The 24,744-nt window shown below is 39.4% G+C and overlaps 1 protein-coding gene across 2 annotated transcripts in view; it reads right to left on the bottom strand.

Moving 5' to 3' along the window:
• Nucleotides 1-1,395: 1,395 nt before the first annotated feature.
• Npffr2 (neuropeptide FF receptor 2) overlaps nt 1,396-24,744 on the bottom strand; it is a 56,680-nt gene continuing 33,331 nt past the window's right edge. For both annotated transcript variants that reach the window (XM_021163720.3, XM_021163719.3), the window contains exons 2-4: nt 19,795-20,129; nt 16,484-16,583; nt 1,396-7,574 (exon numbers count right to left, since the gene is read on the bottom strand). In XM_021163720.3, coding sequence (XP_021019379.1) covers nt 6,749-7,574; nt 16,484-16,583; nt 19,795-20,122 — 1,254 coding nt within the window. In that variant the 5' untranslated portion in view covers nt 20,123-20,129 and the 3' untranslated portion in view covers nt 1,396-6,748. The remainder of the gene's footprint in view (nt 7,575-16,483; nt 16,584-19,794; nt 20,130-24,744) is intronic.

The following is a 24,744-nucleotide window of genomic DNA, read 5'->3' as shown; positions in this document are numbered from 1 at the left end:
GACCAGAATCTTCTGCCTGCTTGAAATACAGCTTTCCCTCCTCCAACACAGCCACAGTGGCCTCTGAATGCCTAGTTGGATGACTTGAAAAATCATTTCTTTTTTGGTGGACTTGTCCAAGCGGCATACTCTGTATTGCCATTTTATATTGAAATGAATGTCTTTTAAATGGGCTTTCATTTCTGTAGGCTGGAGCTTCCCAAGTGGAGTCTTGTTCTCAAGGCATGCTATTATCTTCATTTGAAAGGAGCAATTTCCCAGTAGTGGCACTGAACTCTTAAACCCCCATAGATAGTTCTCTGTATCTACTTTGTCCACAACTTGACTTCATTTATTTATTGATTTCAGATGAAGCCTCCCCCTGTAGCTTAGGTGGCCTGGAGCAGACAATGTAGCTAATAATGAGCCTGACCCCATGGCAATCTGCTTCCTTCAGCTTTCCACATTTAGTATGCACATTCCCCATTTATCAAATGTACCTTCCATTCTCATGCATCCCGTTCTGCTCTCTGTGCTAGATTCTCACTATGCATACAGCTAATAGCACTGCAAAACAACTATACCAGGGCTTGAGGGTTATTTTGAGGGTATGCACAGAAAGGAGCCACAATAATGGGCATAATGTAACACTAATGTCTTAGTGTTACATTAAGACATCCCATTAACAGAGCTCCCAATACAGTCCTGTTCCTCTCTGAAACCTCTTAGTCACAGTCTGTCTGCGTTTTCCTCAGCATTCTGGTCTTTCACGCATTCATCAAAATGACTCTTTTATACTCTGCTCTCAACATTCTAGGTATTTTTTAATCCATAGCTTCTGTAGGGAGCAGAGGAAACCCTGGGTGTATGAAGTCCTGCATGAATGCATATTTGATGTGGGCATTGCCCTTTTCAGGACTCCAGGGCTCAAACCCATGTTGGCAAAGCCAGACAGTTCCTTATATGGGATAGGCTGAAGAGGGGTAGTAAGGTTCTCCTTGGGAGTCTGAGTGTCCATGAACAACTGATCATTGTGCAAAGAGCTGATAACTGCAGCTTCCTCTGTTTGTAGCCAGAGATTGCTTACCTACAGTCTCTTCTACTGAGACTAGTCAACACTATGTTGAGGTTTCAGGTTGCAGCTGTTAGAGAAGCCCACCTGATCCTGGCTTTACTGTGCCTGTATTCATGTGTCTGTCCTGTCTTCCTTCCTCCATATCTGTAGTCAGAGTTCTAGGATCTAAGCTACACAAGACATGGAAAGCTCCAAGCTGCTCCATATTCCTTTTACATACCAGTTCCAAAGGCTTAAAACCACACGGGCAGATTTATCATAGAAATTGCCCCACTTCTCAGTACCATTTTGTGTATCAGGTGCCTTTGTCATCATTGTGATTAAAGTACCTAATAGTGCATCTTAAGATAAAAAAAAAAGTCTTCTTTTTTGGCTCACAGTTCCAAAGGTTATAGTTCATCATGGTAGGAAAGACATGACGCCTAGAAATGCTTAGTCCACAGTAGCAGGACCTTCCTGCGGTGTTTGTTGACACCTTGTTGGATCAGGCAGCAGAGAGCACAGGGCAAGAAACAGAAGTGGATACCATCTTCATGGCTTCTTCTCAGTGACCTACATCTGCTACATAGCCTACAGCCTGAAAACTCTCTAAACTTAACAAGTCATCATACACAGCTTTGTGGGACCAAGTATTCAAACACATAAGCCTGTGGGAAACATTAACCCCTCACCCCATAATGCATGAGGTAATACAGTGTCACCAAATCGATTAGAAAGAAAAGTATTTACAATATTTGAGAGCACATGTGAACAGATTACCTTATACCACAGATGAGTATAGAATGTTTCTAAAGAATTAAACGATATTTTATAATCAACATTAAAGCATTAAGAAATGCATTTTAGCCAAGCAATTTCATTTCTTCTAGGTCTATTCTGGGATGCTGCAATATTCTTGTTGTTGTGAGATTTTTATATAATTACAGACTTTACAAATTAAGACTTTGGTGACATTTCCAGCTACAGAGACGCTTAATAGATAGTAGAATGGCATTGAAATTAAGTATTCGGGAAGCTCTTAAACAACATGGAAACATATCTATGATACATTTAACTAATAAACCAGGTATAAAACATGTCACAGAATCATATCCTTATTAATGAAAGCATGCACATGCCCCAGAGTGACAGAACAGTGATTGCGACATGAAAGTAACATAAGGAATGACTCTCATTTTACTTAATTTGCATTTCAGGATTACCTAATATTTCTATTGCATTCTTGATTTTCTTTTACCAAGGAAAAGAAAATATGACTTGTTCATAAATAATGAACAAAACCCATAAGGTGTTTGTAACTGTTCAATTTATTTCTCCACAAATATTTATCATGTATCTATTTTGTGCCAAATACTCGCTTAAGGACCAGAAATAAAGTGAGGTGTGAGATAAAAATCTTAGCCTTACATTTATTGTTTGGTGGAGTGTACCATACACTCTACCAAAGTGATATTAGATAAGTATAGAGGTAAAATTTCAAGACAATTAGAGATAATGAGATTTAATGGGGAAAATGAGCAGGAGAGATTTGAGCTGAGTCCCGCAGGGAGAGAAGGAGCCAGCGGGTGAAGGGAAATGAGATGAATACATCTGGAAGAAGACAGGTGAGGAAACCAGGAACCACAGAGGACTTGAGGAGAGAGAAGCTAGCCAGGCAGCCAGGGCGATGCCTGCTGGTTTCCAGAGAAGTTGGTAAGGACAGAAAAAGTAGACACATAAGTGTTTGTAAACACTTGGGTCTCTTTCACGTTAAAAGTATCAACAATATTAAAAAATAAACTTGATATTTCTGCAGCCATGAAGTGATACTGTCTTTAAAAAATAAAATAAAATATCTCCTGCTATTGAGGACTGATGTAGCTAAAACATAAAAGGTATGAAGAAATAAACAGAAAGACAAAACTACCTGGGTAAGTAGATCCAAAAGTCAGAAGAAGAGATATAAATGAGTTAGAAACAAAGAGCAATGTTCAACTGCACTGGCTAGTAAGCAAAGCAGTGAATTCAAATGTGTTCTCACTTCTTAGGGTAACTAAGTTGAGGCAAACAATTGAGTGTCCACAGAGGCTGCTCTGAGAGAGCCATGACAGCATGGGCTGTGCACAGATTACTTTGTGACAAAACCATAGTAAAAGCCAAAAGTATCTCAAGTGTGTCCAACTCGTCACTTCTATTATAATTGTCCACCTCGTCATTTCTCAAGGGTGTGAGGTGTCCTCTTTGATGGACATGCTGAGCCTGGAGCTGGTTAAAATAAGTCTTTAAGACAGTGGTTTTCCTTTATGAGAGGAAAGTCATGGAAATTATTCTGTTCTATTTACCACCTGCAATTCTCCAAAATTCAACAAATAACAGCTGTTCATTGCACAATCAAAAGAATAGCTATTGAAAAAGTAGTTCAAAACAAATTCACAAGAACACAGAGATGAGTTAACACTGGGGAAAAATATATAATTTTTTGAATTATATCTATTGACTTCCCAACTTGTTTTTTTTTTGGGGGGGGGGAATTTTAGGAACATGGGTTGTAGAAATAGTTCAGTAGTTAAGAGAGCTTTCTGCTTTTCCAGTGAACCTGAGTTTTGGTCTCATCATCTACATCAGGTGGTCTGTAACCACATATTAACTGAAACTTTGGGGGTCCGACAACCTCTTTTGGGCTCAATGCAGGCACTACATACATGTATCATGCCCCTCCTACAGACGTTCAAGCATATGCATATTTTTAGGAAAAAGAATTTGAGAGAACCAGAACTCATTGCTGCCCTCTGAAAAATGGAGACACCATATTCCTCAGAGTACTTTGGGAGGATTAGCATTCATTTTGAAAATTGCTTCACATGATATTAAGATTATTATACTATTGTACTATTTATGTTATAACTATAATATAATCAAAATAAAAATGGTTTCCCCATAGTAAGTGATAACCACTCTGCTTTTTATTTTATAAGCTTGTCTCTCCCATCACTTGATAGTCACAGAAGAGCAAATGCATAGAACCACTGTGATTGAAGTCTTGCACAGGCAAAAAACTTTAGCTATAGGAAATGTACTTGCCTGCAGTGTCACCCTGGCAGATGTAATCATACCCTGCTAATACTCCATACTCCAAATAGTAAAAACGTCTCGACGTTTTAGTGGTCTCCATCCTTCCCTTTGTTGCTCCCATTTACTCTCACCTGGACATCATCAATGTGCTGGAATGATGATGGAACTACTTGCACTAAGAATGCAGATAGACTTAAGGGGGCCCTTTCAAACAGATGTTAAAGAATGGTGACACGGGAAGTCGAAATCGAAAAATACAGAAAATAAAAATCACGCAACAATCTAGGCTGAGCACCTCAGCTTGATAAGAGTTTATGAAATATTCTTTATCAGAGGCACAGAAAGTAGATGTGGGTCAGACATGGGCTAGCCTGGGGCCTGTACATATTTAAATGGAGTGTCCCAAATCATTTTAGAGTGGAGGACAAATTAGCTATCTACTTAAGGAAGATGATTCCGCCAACTGTAGAAAGAGATGAAAGTGCCAAAACCACAGCAGAACATAATTCAGCCATGAGTAACACAACGATTAAGGAAAAGCCAATGAGGAAAAGTAGCCGCAGACGTGCGGGAAGATGGGAGCCGAGGGCTTTGGAGTGTTCTGAGTACCAGCCAGCCAAATGTCACAGTGTCCAGGTCACAGTGAGCAAGGCATAGTCCCTAGTGAATAATTTGTAATGTTCAGTTTCAGCAACCATAAGCTGACTTTCAATAAATCAAGAAGAAAGGGAGAAATTCCTAACCTAAAGATTCAAAGGATGGGCCACCCTGATGACAGGAAGGAACATGCCATCATTCGGTTCAGATCAAACTTCAATAAACTCTTGCCAGACTGTTGGAAACCTTTCAACTTGAACTACAGCAATGAATGACTGTAAGAACGTGCTCTTTCAATATCCAGAAGTTATTTTCCTTTGCCAAGCAAACCATTGTGTTGTAATGCCCTGCTTTCTGGGAACTTGTCTGAACTCAGATAGGCTTGCCACTTGAAGACGTTACTCTGCTGCTATAATGATGGAGGCAACAGGGGTTTATCAGATCTTACACCTAGGTCCTAACCTAGTAATCTATGTGTGACATTTTCAAATATTGGTTCTAGGAGAAAGTTTGAAAAAGAGTCCTTGCTCTGTCTATATGCCAGGGAACTCTTAGGATAACAGCCGAGCAGCTCTGATGTCCCTTTTTAAAAGAGAAGAGGAAAGTGATGCTCCCTGCCAACTGCTGCACTATGTAAGGATTTTGTCTTTTGCTTGGACATTCTGTTAAAATGCAGATCTTAACCTATGGAATTATTAAGAAGTCAACAGTCATTTTAAGAACTTTCTTCTCTTTAAGCTCTCACCTTTCTTACTCTCTTCTCTAGCCATCCTCCTCTCTCTCCCTTTCCCCCTCTCTCCATGTGGCCATGGCTGGTGGTCTCCCTCTTTCTACCTTCTCTCCTTCCCCCTGCCTTTCTATAATAAAGCTCTAAACCAAACAAAAAAGAGAACTTTCCTAGATGTATTTAATATTTATGTGTATAAGATGTGTGCCTGTGTGGGCGTATCTGCCCCACATCTGTGCCTGATATCTGGAGAAGTCAGCAAAGGTTTTAGATACCCTGGGACTTAGGCAATGGATGGTCATGAACCACCATCAGGTGGGTAATAGTAGTCATTCATCAAGAGTCATGAATGGGCTTGACTTCTGAGCCATCTCTCTAGCCCTAGCAGTAACTGCTATTGAGTATTATGACTTCTTTAACTTTATAGTTTTCAACAGAAAAACAAATCTTTTAAATTGTAAAAAATACAATTCCCCTTCCTTGGTACTGCAGTTCTAACACATAAAGTGAAGTGGCCAGGGGCATCATTACTGATGCAGGGGCTTGCAGCATCTTGCTTTAAGAGTAACCCAGATTTATCAACAGGAATGAGAAATCAGTAGCAAAGACCTCAGGTAATGCAATAGTTTCCTTCAAAGGCTGAGCCCATTTCAAAATCAGAGCACATTAATTTCAAATACAAAATCAATTATAATTGACAAAAATGTACTTCCATGCAAAGTATATCCAGCATAATTTAGGGAGATGTGTGTCCTGAATCACTGGTTCCCAACATTCCTAATGCTGTTACTCATTAATACAGTTCCTCATGCTGTGGTGACCTCCAACTATTGAATCATTTTCATTGCAACTTCACAACAGCAATTTTGCTACTGTTATGAGTATAATGTAAATGCATGCATTTTCTGATGGTTTTAGGTGACCCCTGTGAAAGGATCGTTTGATCTCCAAAGTGGTCGTGACCCACAAGTTGAGAGCTCCTGTTCTAGATAGGTAGAGGATGGATGACAGAAGGAAAGATAGATGGGTAGAGAGACAGACAGAGAAAGACACACATGCTTGATTTACTTGAATCATATAAAATAAATGGTTAAAATGGGAACAGTCAGACTTTTGAAACACTTCAGGCAAACATGAAAGTCACTGAATATTTCATGTACCATAAGCCTGGCTAGAAAGACCACTTTCATACTTTTATTTTTGACAAAGAGGGCTTTCAGTAAATGTTCTCATCAGACTATAAGAAATGAAAAGCCACAACAAGCAGCAATATTTAATACTATATGACATCAGGTAGTACTGGGGTCCACACTATCTTTTTAAGCCACAGTACTGTTAGTAGCTTCTCCCATTTCCTCTATCAAGGATTCCTGTGTGGGATTGTCTGCACTTTTTCCACATCCCAAATTTTCCCCACCTGGGTTTTGAGACACCAGTTCCTGTACCAGCAGGCCAGATGTGTTTATGACCATGTTGCGTTTAGCTCTCAGGGAATAGGCTTCCTGGGGTTTGGCTTTCTTTTGGCAGATCTGGAAAGCATCTTGGAAACCATTGCGAAAATTTTCATTAAAGAATCCATAAATAATAGGGTTGACACTGCTGTTGCAGAAGGCGAGCCAGTGGGCAAAAGGGTAGATGTAGATGTTGATGATACGCAGTTTGTTAGGAGACAGGTCAGTATAGTCTGAGAGCATCATCAGGGTCCACAGGGGAAGCCAGGAAAGGATGAAAAGGAGGGCCACAGTCAGCAGCATCTTGATGACCTTCTGTTTCTTCTTGGATACATGCCACTGCTCTGGACGCTGCTTGCCTGTGCAGTGTGCTGCCGTCTTGAAGAGGGAAGCCCCAATCCTTGCATACATGATAACAATGAGTGAGAGAGGCGCAAGATAGATGGTGACAAATAGCACTGTGGTATAGATCCTCCTCATTTCATGTCTTGGCCAGTCCTCCCGACACCAGTAGACTGTGCTGGTTTTATTGTGGGAGCTGAGTCTCACACGGTAGTATTTTTCTTCTTGTACATGTAACATTATTGCAGATGGAGTCATAATGGCGATGGCCAGGCCCCAGATGATCACAATCGTGACAAAGGCTGTCTTGACAGTGAGCTTTGGCTTAAAGGGGTAGACCACACAGCGGAATCTGCAAGGAGAGGTACAGATGAGTGCGGCACTGTGTCAACAAGGGTGAGGGCATCCATCTACATTTTCTTTGAAAACACAGAAAGTGAGCACCTGTGGTAATGCAGTATGGCTCGCTGACTTATGGAACTGACAGAAGATATGCTTTAATTCAAAGTAAATGAATGCTGTTTCATTTCATGCGATCTCATGAATGCACATAGCCATTCAGATGCTATTAATGAGAAAAGGTGGTAATCATTTCACATTAGAATATATTGAATATTTTCTATTCATCTATAGACAGTCCCTTAGAACTCTTAGTCCCATGGCCTTGCATGAGATATCCTTCTAAATATGAAGATTCAGGAAATGTTACAATCGTATTTATTGTTATGCGTTATTTCAACCCAAGCAGCTGGATTGCAGAACAGTAGGTTCAGTAGACAGCCAGATCTCTGTACTGCAGGAGAGAGCTCACCAGTAGCAATCCATGAACCAATTCCCCCTCAGGTTCTTAATGTTCCCAATATTTCATTTCTGTGCTTGGCCATGGAATGGGCTCTGGCTAGTAGACATTAACAAGAATGTACATCAGGAATGCCCTTTTGGATGCTTCTTCTGAAAATGCAGCTTCTGGGTTCCAGGAAACTTAAATTGGATGAGAAGCACATGGGAAAAGGCCCCAGGGAACATTAGATACATCAGTCTCAATTTAATTGAGAGTAACACTGCAGCGTGAGTGATCCAGGCAGCAGGAGACTGAGAGCGGTGCTCACTCAGCCCACAGAATCACCAGAGTAATAAATTATTAACACCTTACAACAAAAGGTGGTTTTAGATATTTCACAATTATATGGATCTGAGAAGCACCATTATGAAATCTGATGAAGACTCCTTCTCCATTCCCTGTTGAGCATGGTGATTCAAACTCCGTTAAGGACTTTTACCGCTTTTGTCATTGTGATTCTTATTATTTGACGTGCACTATAATAAATGTAATATGTATGTGCTCTTATGCAATATGATCATTTTAGGTATTATCATCTATTTAATATATGTTTTGTTTTTGTGAGATTCTAAAGCAGATTTTATTCTGTGGTAAACAGATATGCAGATAAAGAAAGTAATGGCTGAATAGAACTTCCAAATTAACTTCTGTGACACATTGTAACTAAACAAAGATGCGATAAGACTCTGTTGCTGAAGATGCCACATACCTTACATGCAAGATACAGAGAAATGAAGCAAGAACTGAGCTGGAAGCTTTCTCCCTTCTGACTAGCTTACATAGTGCCAGATGGTGCTCTGAAGGGTACCAGAGGCAGTTAGGATATAAATGTTCTTACTCAGCTGTGAACCTTATTAACCAGTCTCCCAGGCAAGATGTGCTCATTGGGGAAACTGACACAGCTATTAGGGGTGAAACCAGTTCCCCTAAGGAACTGACTCTGAGTCTGCTCCACAAGACGGAACTTTGCCTAGTACTCTACACCAAGTCAAATACCCTGATTCAAGAGATTTCCGGCTCAAGGGAGGAATCTTTTACTGCCACTTAGCTAAAGTGAAATAGCATCAATCGTACTTTTGAATACCTTAATTTACAACCACAGATGACAGCTATGCTCAACCTTAACTTTAGAGAAGGTCCTCTTCAACGAATGTTGATGAATGCAGATAGCCATAGCTTCACAAGATGTTAAGAATAATTGAGAGTTGAAGACTCAGAACCTAAGAAAACATATGCTTTATCTCCTTAAAGCTCAGGAGCCAGAGAGAAAGGCTGTGAAATGTTACCTTCAAAAGAGAAAGGCTGTGATATGGCTACTACAATCATGAGCTCACAGCAGCTATATCTAGCAGTATTGGGCCTATACAAGTTTAGCCCATCAAGCAGTGAGCTGTGCATGGAGATGGGGCTCATGGAGCCATGTGACTTACTGCTGAATATATTCTGCTAACACATTCTGAAAGTGGTTGAGAATTGGCATCTACTGTGTACCCACTGGTGAGCCCAGAAGGCTCTAAGATAGTTGCAAAGCCATGGTTAGGTAAACAGTCTCATTAAACTCTATGTGACACAAAACAAAATAGCATGTCATAAGTATGGGGAAGAGATTTGTAGGAAAGAAGGAAGGGATGCTGGCAGTGGTGGGAGCAGAGATAAGAGAGGCTGTGAGAGAGTCATCAGAATGAATCACATACATGCAAGAGATTGTCAAAGAATAAAATGTATTAATAAAATAAGAGTGATAGTTTGATATTATTATGTAATGTTGGTCCCTTCTCTGGATTATTAAAAATGAAATAAATGAAACTAAAGTTATAACTGTGAAAAAAACTTCCAACAAATGCTGTGTCACAGGAGTTTCCCTGTCCAATTATATTAGTGCAGAGGAGGTCTGTGATTGGACAGGGAAAAGGGGGCAGAGCTAAGAGTTGCAGAGAAAGGGAGCTTGCCAGAGGGTAGGGGGAAGAATCAAGATGGCTTAGGAGATGTATGTGTGTGGCATTTATCAGCCACAACTAGCTATGATTTCACAAGGTTAGAAATATTGGGATAGAGCTTTAATTACTATTAATGGTCTCTGAAATTATTATATTGGCATCATGTAAATTGTGATATTATTGATACATAAATCTGATTGGTTAATTAAGCATTGGGAATCGTGATTCTACCAGGATACTGGGTGCTGTGAGATGCAACTGCTAGGTTGGCAGATACATTTAGTTATTGAAATGTAGGATCGCCATCTACATGGGTTATGGCTGAGTAAGAAATAGTAGTGATGGGACAAGTGTTGTGGGGCTTAGCTGGGAGACAATAGATTGGCAGCGAGAACACTGGGACATAGTGTTGTGGCCCACCAGTGCCAGTATTAGAGCGGAAACATGGCATGGCAGGGCAGGAGATCACTTTTAATATTTCACGCAATAATGTTGTCTTAGTTAGGGTGTCTATTGCCATGATAAAGATGATGACCAAGACAGCGTATGGTGGTGCAGGTCTTTATTCCCAGAACTCAAAATGCTGCAACAGATGAATCTCTTTGAGTCTGAGACTGGCCTGGTCTACATAGTTAATTCTGGTCCAGCCAAGGCTACCTACTGAAACTCTGTCTCAAAAAATAAAACAGCAGACAAAAGATCACAACCAAAATCAATTTGGGAGGAAGGATTTATTTCTATAATTCTCATGTCACACTCCACCACTGAGGGAAGTCAGGACAGGAACCCAGGAGGCACAGACCATGGAATAGTGCTGCATACTAGCTTGAACAATTTTTTTTCTTAATTATCCCAGGATTACCCACTCAGGGATAGTACCACCCCTAATGACCTGCAACCCCCAACACACATCAATTATTAATCAAGAACCCCCTCACACAGACTTGCCTACAGGCTGGGTTTATGGAGGCATTTTTTTTTCAGTTGAAACTCCTTCCTCTCAGATGACTCTAGCTTGTTAGCTTGTATAAGGTTGACAAAGCACTACACAGGATATATGTAAAATATACAATCAAAAAGTCAATAACCTGCTGAAGATCAAGGCATTGTACCACGCAAAAGAATAAAACAACTTTGCATTCATTTGTTAAATAACCTAATTAAAATTTCAAGCATGAAAAGTAGAAGAAAATACATGATGTCCTTCAGTGTCATTGTTTTCCAGACCAAAGGAATGCTATCTCTCTTTCCCTACAGCATGCACTCTCACAGGAAACATTACAGCTGAAGCTGCAGTCCTCTTGGCAGCTCCCCAGATGCCTTTATCTTCCTGCTTGCAGGGACATTCTGAAGTTGCTAGTCACCCCTCCTGTGTATGCATTTCTGCTTTTCCAGCTGTTTGCAGAGACATTCTGAAGTTGCTAGTCACTCCTCCTGTGTATGCATTTCTGCTTTTCCAGCATCTGGAGGTTTTTAGATTTCACATATTGTGTGTACAATTATGCAATCTCTCCAGCAGAATTCAGTTTTGAAATGTACACAAATCGAATTATGGACTTTTATGCTGTCCAGCATCATTCATTTTAATCAAACATTAACCACTAAAAAACAGCATAAATTGCTTGATTTTAATGTCATTTACCTTGGAAAAAAAAGAGGGCCTGGATCCCACTGAGACTAGTCTGCATAGGTGAGTGTTGACTACTGAAGCTAACAGTTCTGGGACAGGCAGAAGCCACAGAGCTTCTGAGGCAGACCCCATTTCAGGCTCCAGACATCCGGGTACCTTCCCTGCCAGAGGAGAGGTGTCTGCCCCACCCAGGAGGGCATTGCTGGAGCACCCAGGAGAGCCATCTTGGTTCCCAGATTCTGCCAAGACTAGTCTACACAGGTGAGAATATGGACTACAAAAGTTAACAGCTTCTGGGACAGGCCCTGTTTCGGGCCTTCATCTTCTGCCAGTAGGCAGGTCTGAACACCAGATATCTGTGCACCTTCCCTGCAAGAGGAGATCTTGCCTGCAGAGAGTGCTCTGACCACTGAAATTCAGGAGAGGGATAGTCTCCCAGGTCTGCTGATAGAGGCTAACAGTATCACAAGAGGAACATGCTCTAACCAGAGACAACTATAACAACTAACTCCAGAGATTACCAGATGGCGAAAGGCAAACGTAAGAATCTTACTAACAGAAACCAAGACCACTCACCATCATCAGAACCCAGCACTCCCACCTCAGCCGTTCCTGGGCACCCCAACACACCCGAAAAGCTAGACCCGGATTTAAAAGCATATCTCATGATGATGGTAGAGGACATCAAGAAGGACTTTAATAACTCAATTAAAGAAATACAGGAGAACACTGCTAAAGAGTTACAAGTCCTTAAAGAAAAACAGGAAAACACATCCAAACAGGTGATGGAAATGAACAAAACCATACTAGACCTAAAAAGGGAAGTAGACACAATAAAGAAAACCCAAAGTGAGGCAAAGCTGGAAATAGAAACCCTGGGAAAGAAAACTGAAACCATAGATGCGAGCATCAGCAGCAGAATACAAGAGATGGAAGCGAGAAGCTCAGGTGCAAATGATTCCATAGAGAACATCGCACAACAATCAAAGAAAATACAAAATGCAAAAAGATCCTAACTCAAAACATCCAGGAAATGGACAAATTTCTAGACAGATACCAGGTTTGAATGTTAAATCAGGATCAGGTTAATGATCTAACAGTCTTATATCCCCTAAAGAAATAAAAGGAGTCATTAATACTCTCCCAACCAAAAAAAGCCTAGGACCAGATGGGTTTAGTGCAGAATTCTACCAGACCTTCAAAGAAGATCTACTTCCAGTTCTTCACAAACTATTCCACAAAATAGAAGCAGAAGGTACCCTACCCAATTCATTCTATGAAGTCACAATTACTCTGATACCTAAACCACATAAAGACCCAACAAATATAGAGAACTTCAAACCAATTTCCCTTATGAATATCGATACAAAAATACTCAATAAAATCCTCGCAAACAGAATCCAAGAACACATCAAAACAATCACCCACCCTAACCAAGTAGGTTTCATTCCAGGGATGGTTTAATATAGGGAAATCCTTCAATGTAATCCATTATATAAATAAACTCAAAGACAAAAACCACATGATCATCTTGTTAGACTCGGAGAAAGCATTTGACAAAATCCAACACTCATTCATGATAAAAGTCTTGGGAAGATCAGGAATTCAAGGCCCATACCTAAATATGATAAAAGCAATCTACAGCAAATCAGTAGCCAACATCAAAGTAAATGGTAAGAAGCTGGAAGCAATCCCACTAAAATCAGGGACTAGACAAGGCTGCCCACTTTCTCCCTACCTATTCAGCATTGTACTTGAAGTCATAGCCAGAGCAATTCGACAACAAAAGGAGATCAAGTGGATACAAATTGGAAAGGAAGTAGTCAAAATATCACTTTTTGCAGATGATATGATAGTATATATAAGTGACCCTAAAAATTCCACCGGAGAACTCCTAAACCTGATAAACACTTCAGTGAAGTAGCTGGATATAAAATTAACTCAAACAAGTCAATGGCCTTTCTCTACACAAAGGATAAACAGGCTGAGAAAGAAATTAGGGAAACAGCACCCTTCTCAATAGTCATAAATAATATAAAATATCTTGGTGTGACTCTAACTAAGGAAGTGAAAGATCTGTATGATAAGAACTTCAAGTCTCTGAAGAAAGAAATTAAAGAAGATCTCTGAAGATGGAAATATCTCCCATGCTCATAGATTGGCAGGGTCAATATATTATCGCTATCTTGCCAAAAGCAATCTACAGATTCAATGCAATCCCCATCAAAATTCCAACTCAATTCTTCAAGGAATTAGAAAGTGCAATCTGCAAATTCATCTGGAATAACAAAAAACCTAGGATAGCAAAAACTCTTCTCAAGGATAAAAGAACCTCTGGTGGAATCACCATGCCTGACCTAAAGCTGTACTACAGAGCAATAGTGATAAAAACTGCATGGTACTGGTATAGTAACAGACAAGTAGACCAATGGAATAGAATTGAAGACCCAGAAATGAACCCACACACCTATGGTCGCTTGATCTTTGACAAGGGAGCTAAAACCATCCAGTGGAAAAAAGACAGCCTTTTCAACAAATGGTGCTGGCGCAACTGGTGGTTATCATGTAGAAGAATGCAAATTGATCCATTCCTATCTCCTTGTACTAAGGTCAAATCTAAGTGGATCAAGGAACTCCACATAAAACCAGAGACAGTGAAACTTATAGAGGAGAAAGTGGGGGAAAGCCTCAAAGATATGGGCACAGGGGAAATTTTTCTGAATAGAACAGTAATGGCTTGTGCTGTAAGATCGAGAATTGACAAATGGGACCTAATGAAACTGCAAAGCTTCTGTAAGGCAAAAGACACCATCAATAAGACAAAAAGGCCACCAACAGATTGGGAAAGGATCTTTACCTATCCTAACTCAAGAAGGTGGGCTCCAGAAAATCAAATAACCCCATTAAATAATGGGGCTCAGCACTAAACAAAGAATTCTCACCTGAGGAATACCGAATGGCAGAGAAGCACCTGAATAAATGTTCAGCATCCTTCATCATCAGGGAAATGAAAATCAAAACAACTCTGAGATTCTACCTCAGACCAGTTAGCATGGCTAAGATCAAAAATTCAGGTGACAGCAGATGCTGGTAAGTATGTGGAGAAAGAGGAACACTCCTCCATTGTTGGTGGGATTGCAAGCTTGTACAACCACTCTGGAAATCAGTCTGGCAGTTCCTCAGAAAATTGGACATAGTACTACTAAAAGACCCAGCAATACCTTTCCTGGGCATAAATGCAGAAGATGTTCCAACTGGTAAGAAGGATATGCTCCACTATGTTCATAGCAGCCTTATTTATAATAGCCAGAAGCTGGAAAGAACCCAGATGCCCCTCAACAGAGGAACGAATACAGAAAACGTGGTACATTCACACAATGGAATACTACTCAGCTATTAAAAAGAATGAATTTATGAAATTCCTAGGCAAATGGATGGACCTGGAGGGCATCATCCTGAGTGAGGTAACCCAATCACAAAAGAACTCACATGATACATACTCACTTATAAGTGGATATTATCTTAGAATACCCAGAAATATAGAATACCCAAGATACAAGATACAATTTACAAAACACATGAAACTCAAGAAGAACGAAGACCAAAGTGTGGACACTTTGCCCCTTCTTAGAATTGGGAACAAAACACCCATGGAAGGAGTGCAGAGACAAAGTTTGGAGCTGAGACCACCTAGAGACTGCCATACCCGGGGATTGATCCCATATTCAGCCTCCAAACGCTGACACCATTGCATACACTAGCAGGATTTTGTTGAAAGGACCCTGATATAGCTGTCTCTTGTGAGGCTATGCCAGGGCCTAGCAAACACAAAAGTAGATGCTCACAGTCATCTTTTGGATGGATCACATGGCTCCCAATGGAGGAGCTAGATATAGTACCCAAGGAGCTAAAGGAATCTGCAACCGTTTAGGTGGAACAACAATATGAACTAACCAGTACCCACCAGAGCTCGTGTCTCTAGCTGCATATGTATTAGAAGATGGCCTAGTTGGCCATCAGTGAAAAGAGAGGCTCATTGGTCTTGCAAACTTTATATGCCTCAGTACAGGGGAACACCAGGGCCAAGAAGTGGGAGTGGGTGAGTAGGGGATGTGGGGAAGGGATGGGGGACTTTTGGGATAGCATTGAAAATGTAAATGAAGAAAATACATAATTAAAAAAATAATAATAATAAAAAGAAAAATAAAGAGGGCCAATGCTTTAATTTTTTTCAAGTGTCATATCAGAAATATTGCTCAAAAGCATTTAAGGACATTTAAGTACTAACTGTAGGTAGAAGTAAACTTTTTAAACTTACGGATGAAGTAGAAATATCAATTGATAATACAGCTTTCATTCACTGTAGAGATCCCTGCTTATTATATAACATTCATTTGTAGGACACCCTTGTTTTTAATGTGTTTCTTAGGAATGTGATATATATTGTGAGTCAGTATACACACAAAAATCACATATTTCTTACTAAAAAAGTGATGTGGTTTATAAGGACAAACATGGAAGGTCCAACTGGCCTTGTTATATAATTTTTGCAAAGAGGAAAAACAATATATCAATGATTCTAAAATTAAATACCTACTTGCTTCATATTCCCAAGCTGTAACTGCATGGAAAACATTGACCCTTTAAGAACTGAAAAAAATAATGTAATTACATGAATTATGTAATTTGTATATTCAGTGAAGCAATAATTTGGGGGTGGCATCCCTTGGTTGTAGTAATGCAAGCAGGTGCATAGTTGTAGGAGTATATTCAGTACCATCTAGTAGTGGCAACCAGGTGTAGGAACTACGTCATTAACTCTTTCTGGGACTCAAGGTTTGGAGCTGACTTACCTGTCCACAGCTATTGCAACCAAGGTGAAGACGGAAGCCGCAACTGAGATCCCTTGCACCAGCCCACTGATCTTGCACATGCTGCTTCCGAATGGCCATCCTGGATGGGGAATAGAATAGACGTTGAGACAATAATTTTACCTCGTATTAACACATATTATGGCACATATTAACAAAAGTCAAGAAATGAAAGTTTCCGTAGAATAATGTATGCCGGCATTTTCAGTAATATCTTCACACAGAATGAGCTTCCTCAGTGCAAGACCTTATACAGTACTGCTTACATCCCTGGTACTATAAGAAGCACTTTAGCCCTGCTACCGTATTTAATCCCCTGGGAAGATTCTGAATGCTCTCATCTCTAACTCATGGCATCTCTACACGAGGTAAAAACCACAACTATACACCTTGCTCCAGACGACTTAACAATATTTAAACCTAGGTAAGTATCCAGAGTGCAAGCTATCAAACCTTATGTTGCAGTACTTTAAACCAGTGGTTTCAGCCTTCCTAACTCTGTGACCCTTTAATAGTCCCTTACACTGTGGTGAGCCAACCATAAGATTATCTCCATTGCTACTTCATAACTTAATTTTGTTACTGTTAGGAGTTATAATGTAAATATCTGATATTTCTAATGGTCTTAGGTGACCCCTGGGTGGGGGTGGGGGAGGGGGTCACAATCAACAGGTTGAGAAGCATTGCTTTAAATGAATAAAATAGCCAGAATATTAATTTACTTATTTGGAAATACACCCCATAGATTATGAGGTACTGGGAATTACATATGATTCGAGTATGCACAGTGTGTGACTAACACCACAGTCAGAATAACAGAGACTCCTTGGCATGAATAGCAGTCATCTATTTCAGTTACTTACCTAAACCTCAGTGACTAGGGCATTTCTAATAGAAATCAATAAAGCTATCAAAACAGTCTGACCTTCTGAATACTCATTAGCTATTAAAAAAAAAAAACATAACTTCTCCTAAACTCTGGTTTTTAGATCTTAAAAGTCTATTTTCTTAAAAAAGCAAAAACAAAAAACTTATAGTTTCTTAAAAAAATGTTATCTATATCTAATCTCTATTAGCACAATTACAACAAATGTACATATTTTAACAGTGGCCCTATTTGAATTTGCCTTTTCTGATTATTTCACTTCGCTTTCAGAGACAAGATCTCACCATGTTCCTTAGGTCGGCTTCAAACTCACATCTCCCTACTTCAGCCTCCCAGGCAGTCTAGATCATAAAATTATCTTCCTCGGTGAGTCTATTGAATACATAGGGATCCCCACTAAATGGTCTTTAATACTAAAAAAGCCTCAAATATAAATTAACGGAATGTAAGAGAGGACTGTGATATAGAAAACTAGAAATCACACACACACACACAAAACAGAATAAAGATGTTACCAGTAATCTCAAAAATATAAAGTGATAGTAAAGATACATACAGAAAACAAACAAAAATAAGGGCAAGTGATTTAAGACAATAAAATAGAAGAACTCAGGTGAAAGTTGAGGAAACTCCTCTCTGCCCACAGTGTCCGGATTGACCCCAGGACCCTACACAGGCTAGGCAAGCATGCTGACACTGAGCTACATACTTTGCTCTTGGATTAAAAGGAAGACTTATTATAATTTTAAAATCATGAATATGAGTGTGTCTATGTGTAGGTATACACTGGTGAGTTCAGGTGCCCACAGAAGCCAGAAGAAGGTTCCCAATCTCCTGGAAGCTAGAGTCATAGGCAGTTTTGAGCCAACCAACACAGGGTGCTGGGAACTAAAACAAGGTCCTCTGGAACTGCTCTTAACCATTAAGCAATCTGTTCAGTCTCAAATTCTTGGATTTTGGGTACAGTGGCTTTATGTAGACCACACTGAACTTTAACCTCTAGCCCCCATGCCTGGATTGCTAATATGTTGATATTATAGGTATATACCCCAGCCCAACACACACACACACACACACACACACACACACACAAGTCTTTGAAAACAAGAGACATAATGGAAAGGGGACCCCTGACCTCTTTCATGCAAAGAATATATCCTAAGAAGGGAAAAGACTTTGCCAAGAAAATTCTCCAGGATGAAGCACATTTGTTTCCAGATTGAAAGCAGTAGTTTGAATCCAGTGCAATAAACAAACTATAGAAAGCAACTCCCAACCCTAATTTTATAAAATTCAGAACACTGAGGGATAAAGAAAACTGAAAAAGCTCTCAGGGCAAAAAAATATATATATATACAACTTAAATAAAAGACAGCAAGAGTCAAATTTTTCAAACATTTCCCAGAAGCATTAAGAGAGCAATTCCTTTAAAATTCTGAGAGAAAAAAGTTCAGTCCAGAATTGTTCACATAGCTAACTATAATTGATTGTGGGTGAAGGAAAGACATTTACGGACATGTAAGTTCTCAGAAATGTTTCAATCACAATGTACTATTTCTTAGGAAGGAATAAAGTAGATGAAGTTGTGCATCCAGAAAACAGAGGACCAAAGACAAAGAGTAGGGGAGAGCCCTGAGAGAGCATTAGTGGGGAGACCTAGCAATTGCCAAGCTAGTCCTAGCCTGGGCCAATAGGGGTGGTGAAGCACATCAATGCAAGTTTGTGTCTGTATGGTGGATTACCAAAATGAAATTTATGTCTTATGCAGCTGAAAAACAAAAAATTACATTAGTTGCATATTACTTAGATATACGGTCATAATTACCAAAACTAAAGACAGGAGATTCTCCAAGACGCTAACCATTGGGAAGCAAAATCAACGGCACACTGCGGTCATTTATGTGCAAAATAGTAAAGTAGCCATTTAAGTTAAAATAGTTATGGCAGAAAACTGAGTGACATGAGCAGATATGGACCTCAATATAGCTTGTCCTACTTTGGATAACTCTAATATGCTGAGATGACTTAATTATTTTCTTATATAGATAGGGATGAACATTTCAAATGTTATTTCTCAATTCATAGCACAGTATTAAATCAACACTCTGAATGAACACCTTACTGGGATTAGGAAATGCACTGCCCTGCACCTCTAGAAATGTAAGGTGGTACCAGCAAAGTGATAACCTGGGCCCAGACATGTCAGAGAGAAGTTCTTATTCTCAAACTATATCTATTTGTTTATTACATGTTTTGTTTAGAATGTTCATCTTGTGAAGACCGATACTTGGAACACTTCTGGGACATCAATCAGTATGTGCCAATGAACGAATGACTCTGCTCGGACTCTAGGTATGTGTGGAAACTTTTCTCAGATCACCATTATACAGCACACAAGCCAACATACCTGCTATGATGTTGTCCAGCAATGTGATAGGCATACAGAATATTCCAACCAGTAAATCACTTATGGCAAGGTTTAAGATGAAGAAATTAGTGACTGTGTGCATGTGTCTATTCCTTATCACAATAAAGCAAACGACAGTATTTCCCACCATGCACAAGACAAAGATCAGGAAGTAGGAACTGATGAAGACAGCTGCCACTTGGGGCTGGTGGAGATAGTAGTTCACATAGGTAATGTTGATATCTGAATACCAGTGATGCTGTGTATCATTGCCACTCCAGATGTGATTCCAGCTTTCTGAAGAGTTTGAGTCCCATTTCTCACTCATGGTGGACCTTAACAAAGGAGAAGATGGAAAAAAAAAGATTAGTACAATTTTGGTAGAATGTAACATCTGTGTTTAAGTTTAATAAGAGAAACATTTTCTCAACATCACTGAATTTTCCAATGAGCTCTCAGTAATCTATCAGTTTTATATGGACCTGAATTATAAGTATGGTATTTATCTTGTTAGGATTTTAACTGGAAGTATTTGAAATTACTCCCTTATGCCATACATAACAATCATTAGAGTTGATTCCCTGTTATAGTTTATATTTCACTTCTGAACATAGTTTATCTGTCAAAACCCACTTGTTCTTGTAAGACAGGTGGACATCGGAAGAGCCTCTATGTTGTCTAGTAATCTGACACGGGACTATTTCTATGTGTGTTTTGAAAATGCAAAACCTCCTCGGTATTCTGGTTTTTAAACAAACTGATAAAATCAAATTCCTATATTCACATTTAAGAGAAATGTTAGGAAGTTTAAGTTGGTAGATGTAAGTTTGAGTGGATCAACTACTAACTGATAAGATCACACTCTGAAAACCTTTGAGGCAATTAGTGATTTTCACAATCTCTTCTGGACATTTGGCAAGTATACATGTATTGTTGGGTGAGACATGTTTGTCCTGTAAATATTACAGTAGGAACTGAGTTATGTATTACATATCTGATGCTTGATTTTGGATGCTATTTCTTTTGTTTATATATTGACTTAGTAATCCTCTACTTTCACTTGCTTCTACCTAACTCTGAACCAATACTAATTTGAGAGTCACACATAACTTAAATGAATAAGTTATTATTAATTTCTCAATGGAGCTGTGTTACAGATGATACTTCTGAATGAAATCATTGAATGGGTGAGATCCTGTTACTCTATTTCCTTGGTCATGCAAAAGAGATGTAGCATTTTTGTGGCATTTTCCTCAGAAAAAGGATGCATTTGTAAATAAATAAACTAACATTTGAATGTATAATAAACTAGTCTTAGGAAAAGAACTCAAATACATTAGCTATGACAGTATTTATTTATTTATTTGCTTATTTATTTATTTATTATTTATTTATATGGTTTAAAGCTTAGGCCTTTAGATGGGACAATCTCCAGCTACCTCATTTATTTTTACCCAACTGTGACTATCTTGTCTACATGGCTAGCTAGCTCTATGCCTTTCTCTGTTCCTCTGCAGTCCATGCCTGTTCCCCTCTGTGTCTTACTTCTGAATCTCCAGCTTCAGCTTTCTTTCCCTACATCATCTTCATTCTCTCTGCCCAGAAGTTCTACCCTCCCCTTCCTGTCCAGCTATTGCCCGTCCGCTCCTTATTCTAACCACTCAGTGGCGAGACAACCTCTGATATAATTATAGATTGCCTTAGGCAGTTGAGGAAGAACGAATATTTACAGAAGTAAAAACCCAATGATGAGTCAGTCATAGGAATTACAATACCAAAACCCTGCCAGCATTTAGTTCTCTGCTGATACAGAATTAACAATTGAAAATACAAAGACACACCTCCCCACGATGTGAAGAAAAGTCACCCCAATACTTCACACTCAGATTAGGAAAAGAAAATGATACCTCACTACTTAAATGAGCACTTCCTTAATACCTGTATTTGGCAGATGTGCCTTGGCTTTGGATTACACACAGCTAGAGTTTTATCCATATTTTATCGAGCACCTAGGCATAAAACCTGTGCACTGAGTTACACTTAGTCCAGTTCAGAGAGTCCGACATGAACACATTACATCTAATTCATATTTTTTTATTTGTTTTAAAGATGCTTTATCAAAAACTACAATATGAACTGGAGGTCTAGTTGATTCCTGTGTTCTATTTCAATTTAACATATAAATGGAGGAGGATTGGGTTTTAAAATGAAAATAAAATGTGATTCAAGAAACTCTCACAGAGGCTCTGAAAGTCATTTTAATTCCATGTAGTACTGGCCTTCCTCCCAGAAAAGCCGCCTGTGTAGAACCTATTAGTCTCTCTCCCTCTCTCCCTCTATCCCTCTCTCCCTCTCTCCCCCCTCTCTCTTCCTTTTTTCTCTTCTTTCTCTCTCTTGTTTTGATATTAGTTATTATATTTATTTACATGCCCCCTCCTGGTCCCCTCTCCCAGAGTTCTTCACCCCATCCCCACCCTCACAGTCATTTTCTTTTAGATTTACAGACCCCTACTGTTCTATAAGCTTCAGATAACAGCTCAAGCCACAGAAAGACAGAAAGCATGACATCTGTAAGTTGCAGTGGCGCCTTCCTCTCTGACATACTTCCCCCACAGCTCCCAATGCTGACCCTGTGCCTGCAACCTAAAGACAAGATGGCATCTGCTAACGAGTCTTTATCATCCTCAGTTTTTAAAATAAACTTTTTCATTTGCCCCAGCAACTTGCCTTTGCATCCCCACTCTTAAGTTATAAAAAAAAATGCAATTTTTTTCATGGTTACATTTTTTAATATAATGGAAAGTAACTAGATACTGAGACATTAAAATAGTTGAAAGAGGGGAATAATTTTAAAACCATGTATTAACGGTACTTTTTTATTTCCTCCTTTTTTCTAATATTTTAGGCTCTTTCTTATTTTCTTTATATTTTGTAGCTGTGGCTACCTCCCCCATAAACGCAAAAATTGAAACACTTTTGGAGGATGCAGACTGTTCTTTCCACTCAAATTCCACATCTTTTCCACTGAGGACAGCATCGAGAGCAACAGTTGCACCTCCAATTTGCTGTACTCACTTTTCTGATGTGCCCACCAATGTTTATTGATTTCTTATTTTGTTCTGTATTATTAATACTATAAACCTCTATGGATCTCCACATTGGGACAATGAATTTGAGATAACCCAACATTCTGTTTCTGAGGCCATGGTTACTCAAATTTGGCTCCAATATAAACTCTCTCTCTATATTCCCTTTAAGGTGAAAGCTATGCTTTGTGTCTCCACACACTTAGCAAGTGAGTGATTCCAAAACAGAAACGAAGTCAGTAGAAAAAAATACATTGCTATGAATGTTCCACTCTACTGTTATTTCATTCATATTTAATAAATTTTCAAATAAACTCAATACAGTAATTATTTATTATTGGAATATTATAACTGCATTGCCCCTACAGATATTGAGATTTATCCCATACTACAATGATCAACTTCAGTGGCTGGTTTGAACACAGGGAATCTCTAATGCATTTTAGCTGCATGCTCTCTGTGTCTCACAAATGCCTCAGCCCTGGGGCTAATGGTAGTTTTGAAGTTTTGGGGCTATAGGCTTTTTGAAGACTAGGGAAATACTTCTCTTACTGTTTCTGATTAGGATGAGAGAAGATGCTGTAATCAGAAGGAACTACTTCTCCTGGCCTCTTACATAATCTAGCTCCTGGGAAGACAAGAAAAAATAATATTCAGGAGACACAAATGAAATTACAGGCTCCAAATAAACATAAGGTGTTACATAATAACAAATGGTCAGAACAAAACGAGAGAGAGAGAGAGAGAGAGAGAGAGAGAGAGAGAGAGAGAGAGAGAGAGAGAGAAGGATGTGAGGAGAGAAATGGGGATAAAGGAAGGGATCATCACCTATCCATCCATTCTGTAATATAAATGGTATTAAACATAGTCTGAACCGTTCCTCCATACCCTCCCCAATCCCTTGATCTTCTCTCTCTTTTCAACTTAATACTTTTTTTTTCACCTTAGACTCCTAGAGGAATGCTGAGCTGCAACCCCAGTGTGTCAAGTGCAGCTCCAGGAAGAAATGGTGCAGTAATATTAACACTTGGAGGGTGAGGTATTGTTTTGAACTTCCCATCTCTCTTGAACAGTCACCAAAAAGTTTATAAGGGCTGTAGTCTGGAAAAAAAAAATCTAATCAAATTAGAAAAGTTACAAACAGAAGTACTTGAGCACCAGCCTGAATCTATTGCCATGGATAAAAACAAAAATGCATGAATGAGATCAAATGAACGATGCTAAAACTGCTAAAGCAAGACCCAGGGCTCTGTGAGTGTATTTGGGTAACAAGTTGGGACCAGCTGGCATAGTTCCCTAGAATTACTATACTGGAGAGAAGTATTCCATGTTCTGGAGCACTCATTGGAGACAGTGATGTTCTGAGATGGCCACAGGGAAACTAAGAAGCCTGGAAGATGCCATGTGGAAGGGCCAAAGGTGAGAAGCAGGGTGAGAGATGGAAGGATCATTACAGGATGTCTTTCCTGTAGGGAAGTACCCCAGGCCGGAGGGGACCCCTTGTCACAAACTAAGCTATAGCCTTCCTTTTCGTGATAATTTCCATGAACAAGTGGACATAATTTGCACTATCAGTGCAAATCTACTACACTGCCATAGTCAACTTGAATTTGCCAACATAACTGCTGTAGTTTCATGAGATGAGACTTTGATTCAATAAACATTCAAAGCAGGGTAGTAGATTGCTTTGACTTTATTATCAGAGTTCCTCAATTGAGGAGAAGGTCAGAGGTGTTAAGTATTACAGCGGCTCATGTGACAGACAGAGGCAACCTACTAGTTCCAGCTAAAATTCCAAGACCTGGGAATTACATGGACTGGAGCAATGAACGTCATTCCCCAAACCAAACAAATACACATCCTA

Source organism: Mus caroli, unplaced genomic scaffold (assembly GCF_978045245.1).
Source record: "Mus caroli unplaced genomic scaffold, Mus_caroli_1 scaffold_4, whole genome shotgun sequence".
Classification (NCBI taxonomy): Eukaryota; Metazoa; Chordata; class Mammalia; order Rodentia; family Muridae; genus Mus; species Mus caroli.
Note: the sequence above shows the minus strand (reverse complement) of the source record. Positions and strands in the feature narration are given on the sequence as shown.